Source organism: Eptatretus burgeri, chromosome 17 (genome assembly GCF_056783735.1).
Source record: "Eptatretus burgeri isolate ZD-2024b chromosome 17, Ebu_testis_v1, whole genome shotgun sequence".
Lineage (NCBI taxonomy): Eukaryota > Metazoa > Chordata > Myxini > Myxiniformes > Myxinidae > Eptatretus > Eptatretus burgeri.
This window is the reverse complement of record NC_140977.1, coordinates 27,622,461-27,627,460: the sequence shown is the minus strand read 5'-3', so window position 1 is coordinate 27,627,460 and position 5,000 is coordinate 27,622,461. Positions and strand designations below refer to the sequence as shown.

General features: G+C 42.9%; 1 protein-coding gene across 3 annotated transcripts in view; it reads left to right on the top strand.

Annotated features, from left to right (window-relative positions):
- TPP2 (tripeptidyl peptidase 2) overlaps positions 1 to 5,000 on the top strand; it is a 65,810-nt gene that overhangs the window by 19,170 nt on the left and 41,640 nt on the right. For all 3 annotated transcript variants that reach the window (XM_085861416.1, XM_085861417.1, XM_085861419.1), the window contains one exon: positions 3,358 to 3,512. In XM_085861416.1, the coding sequence (XP_085717542.1) occupies positions 3,358 to 3,512 (155 nt within the window). The remainder of the gene's footprint in view (positions 1 to 3,357; positions 3,513 to 5,000) is intronic.

Sequence of the window (5,000 nt, the reverse complement as noted above, 5' to 3'; positions counted from 1 at the left end):
TGCGCTCGGCGTTTTATAGGCCGGCAGGAGAAACAATATGCAAATTTCCGGATCAGGATGAGCTCGGGGGCGGAGCCACGCTCGTCCATTGGACGGAGGAAAAGTGGGCGTGAGCCTCCCCTGATCCTAGAATTTGCATATTTCGATTTCACACGGACGCGCCTGGAGGCGGGGCCAAGCCGCTCTGCGCTTGCTAATTGGATGGATCAGAAGTGGGCGTGTAGCATTCTTGATCCGAATTCTCCCTCGGAAAGGCCGCTATTTGCACTCGCGGCTCGGTGCGTATGTTGAACGACCCCAAGACAGCCCGACGCTCAGTGTTCACAGGTTGTGCGGGAATGGCCGTAGAAGGAGAGAGGTGAGGGTGGTGGAGGGTTTATCGGTGGTGGGTTGATGGTTATGGCGGTTGATTCAAAATAAAGATAGAACAGAAAAACGGCTATCTCAGTGTCGCAGCCCAAATGAATCACATAAATTCCCTCTAAACAACGGGTTTGGGGCTATCTACACATGTACTTCGAGTTATCTCACCTATGGGCCCTGAATGGTGGTTTGCGAATTTCCACAGCCGTAACAAAATGTGTATATATGTATATGTATATATGTATATGTATATATATATATATATATATGTATATGTATATATGTATATGTATATATATATATATATATATGTATATGTATATATATATATATATACACACACATACATATACCGGGCGTAGTGCCATGCGACTGTAATCCGGAGGCTTGGGTTGGAGGATCGCTTGAGGACGGGAGCTCTGCGCTGGGCCGCGCTATGAGAGGCAGCCCGGAATCATGGCAAAACCCAATCCTTATCCCTGTCGTAAGAGGCGACCAGGGTTGCGTCAGGAAGGGCATCCGGCGGAAAAACTATGCCAAATCAGTATGCGGATCACAACGGATGATCCGCTGTGGTGACCCCTAACGGGAGCAGCCGAAAGACGAACAACATATATATATATATATATATATATATATATATATATATATATATATATATATATATATATATATATATATATATATATATATATATATATATATATATATATATATATATATATATATATATATATATATATACAGTCAACCCCTGCTTTATCGCGGTTCACCTATCACGCCCCCGGTTCATCGCGGGTTTTCCCTTGGAATGCAACTAATTTTTTCTGCGGATTCCCCCGGTACATCGCGGTAATAATATATAAAATATAAATTATTTCAGCAATAAATTATAACGCGTGGTGCTCGACCAGTCACACAACGCACGAGACAAAGTTTTGCTTGTGAACTTGGAATATTTTCTACGTTTTTTTTCTCCAAGCCCCACGATGCCGCCCAAACACCCTGCACCTTCTAAGGCTTCTGGCAAGGAACCGAAGCGCCAGAGGAAGGTCCTGACGCTCCAGGAGAAGGTTAAGGTGCTCGGTATATGCTTCGGGAAGGAAAAAGGTTTGTCGCCGTTGGACGAGCACTGCTCGTACCCAGCACCTCAAAACCGACCAGACGAATCGATCTCCGGCACCTCAAACCCAATCACTGCCAAACCGACCAGACCAGACGAGTCGATCTCCAGCACCTCAAACCCAATCACTGCCAAACCGACCAGACCAGACGAGTCAATCTCCGGCACCTCAAACCCAATCACTGCCAAACCCACCAGACCAGACGAGTCGATCTCAGGCACCTCAAACCGGATCACTCCCAAACCGACCAGACCAGACGAGTCGATCTCAGGCACCTCAAACCGGATCACTCTCAAACCGACCAGACCAGACGAGTCGATTTTTTTTTGGGGGGGGGGGGGAGGCGTCCATTCATAGCGGATTTTCACTTCGCGCGGGAGGTTTGGAACGTAACCCCCGCGAGAAACGGGGGATTACTGTATATATATATATATATATATATATATATATATATATATATATATATATATATATATATATATATATATATATATATATATATTTTACGTATGAACAGGCAGCAAAGATTTAATGTATATGTGGGAAAAATTACACGCTCAGACCAGTAATCAAACCCAGGTCCTTTGGAAAACCGGGCCAGTGCTCTGCCATCTGAGCTATCTGGGTGACCCACAGGCTGGACATGCAATTCTCCCACATATAGATGCCACTTTCTTTCCCATGCTGCTTCTGGGGCACTCACTACCAACCATAGCAGCAGCAAGGGCCTGTCCACGAGAGGATCTTCTCCCTGTGATGGGCCAATTCCATGGCTGCTATTATTCACCACAGGGGGTGTAGTAACACAATTACAAATGAACAGGGAACAAAGATTGGATATGTGGGAAAAATTACAATTTGCCAAATTCAGAGCCAAAGTTCTGCTAAACTGCAGGTTCCTGTTCCAATTCGCATTCTACGTTGTTGAAACTAGAAGGGTACTTGGGAGAGCGCAAACCTCCGCCACGTAATGCCTGATCCACGAGAGCATATCGGGCCCAATACATTTTTGAAATATCATGCTATATATCGTTTTTGGCCCTTTCTCTCAATGGTGAAGAATCACTTAAAAACAAATAATTCTCATATCCAGATCCGGATTTGGATCTTCACCAAAATCGAATCAATTCGTCTTTATCACACCCATTCTGTCCACCAAGTTTCATGCGAATCCGTTCACAAATTTTTGAAAAATCGTGATATATATCGGTTTAGCCCTATCTCTCAATGGTGAAGAATCTCTTCAAAAAATTGTCAGATCCAAATTTGGATCTTCACCAAAACGGAATCGATTCTTCCTTGTCACACATCCAACGTGTCCAAGTTTCGTCAGAATATGTCCACAACGTTTTGAGATATCCTGCACACAGACAGACAAACAAACAGACAGAGACGGATGAAAACGTAACCTCCTTCACCTTTGGTGGTTGAGGTAAATATATAAATTAAATTGAAGTTAAATAATTCCTTGATCATAGACTGACGTCTCTAAGACAGACAGAAAGTGAACCAATTGCTTAGCCCTGCTTTGCACGACGCGTGTGCTGGGTAATGAGGTTCAAGATTTTTCTGTAGAAAGAGCAGCTGCACGATACACTGGGAGGGGGTGGAGAGTGGTGAGTGGAAGGTTGTTAGCTTTTACTTTATTTTTACAAGTGTTAATGCAAATATTTCTCTGGTGTAATCTGCATCATTATTGCCACACATCTGAAAAACGGAGGCCAATGAGATACTCAACAAAATTGGACCTAGGATTTTTTTCATGTTTCAGTTGGGGCAATATTATTTGGAATAGGGACTGGTTGTGGTGGCTGTGTTTGCAGCACACCTGATCCTCATACTGTATCGTGTTACTGAATTTCTTCTCTAGGTTCCCATGGTACCCATGTAGCAAGCATCGCTGCGGGATACTATGCAGATGATCCTCAGAGGAATGGGATAGCTCCCGGCGTCCAGATTGTGTCCATAAAGATTGGGGACACCAGGTTGAGAACGATGGAAACGGGAACTGCCCTTATTCGAGCAGTGAGTATGGTGGCTTTGTGGAAAAGACACATGCTTGGTGGCATCCCAGAAGTTGTGGGTTCAAATCCAGATAAAGGCAACAGTATTATTGATTTGGATTCTTATCCTGTGTTCACTCAGTAATCCAGAGCAACTATATCTGCATTAATTTTCAATAAATTTGATCCATATCAAGGTTTTGACATTCACATGAAAATATGTGAGGCGGGCAGGTCGTGAACTTGTTGGAGACCTCAGATGGTGTCATTTCCCCCATGCTAGTTATATCAGACTAAAGGCTGGTCCATACTGTAAAAGTGGAAATGTTCCCACGACATCAATTTTCATGCATTTCACACTACAACGGAGAAGCACAAATTTAACAATGCACGAACATATTTACCTGTTTTTTTTTTTGTTTTTTTTTAAAGAGAGATTACATTACCACTCCAGATCTGCGTGTGCCATACGTATACAGTTATGAGTCTCGCCGTAGTGAGTAGCAAGCAGCAAGCAATGTGCTTGGCCGGTACATGCAGTGTAGGTATATGTGGTTCACAACTGCAGTGCTGTACTTCAGCATCCACAATTCAGAATTAAATATGCTTCGTTATTTGATGCCGATTTCAAAAGCGGACGAACTTCAATGTTTCCTGAAACCTATGAGCTTGGTTAAAGCAGGGCTTGATGCACCGTCTGTCTGTGCCTCTTACAAGGAAATATTTAAAGCTGGTATGGCCGAAAGTCCTGTACCAACTTGTGGAGACAGCGATGCCTGGGCGGGAGATTGCAATGAATAAAAATATCCAGTTTCAGGAGACAATTAATTTACTAATCTCTGCATTCAATGAACCATTGATTTGATGTGCTTTTACTGTACTTTCCCATCGTATTTTGTGATCCATATCTCATTGCTTCCTTACAGTGACACATTGATTCCGTACAGCGCTGCATTGCTTTCCTCATTTCATTGCTTCCATACAGTGCTTTATTGGTTCCGTATTTTCATTGGTTCCATCTGGTTTACACCTGTTTTGAAAACCCTAGTTTATAATAGTGTTTTGATGTGGGTTTCTCTTCAGTTCTGGTTACACTGCAGGTTATTTTCACCTGATGCTAACGTTCGCTGGGGTTTCACATGATTAACATCGTTGACGTTGTCATGTATCTTGTGCCTACTCCGCAAAATTAAAAACTCTCGATCACGTTTTAATGTTGCTCAGTATGAAAATTTAATTGTGCGAAAATTTTCACTTCTACAGTATTACTGTCAAAAGTAGTAAGGAGAAGGAAGAGGAGCATGTATGGAACATACAGTATATGACAGGATTGGGGTCAAAAATTCTGCTCCTTTGGCATACAGTAAACCCTCAAATATTGTGGCTGTTAGTTTCCTGGAAAATTCTGCAAGAGTTAAAACCGAGATAGTCGAAACCAAAGGCCAATGGGAAAAGGGGGTTTCGGTTATTGGGCTTCGAGGAAATACAGAAGAAGATCGACAGCACCCAG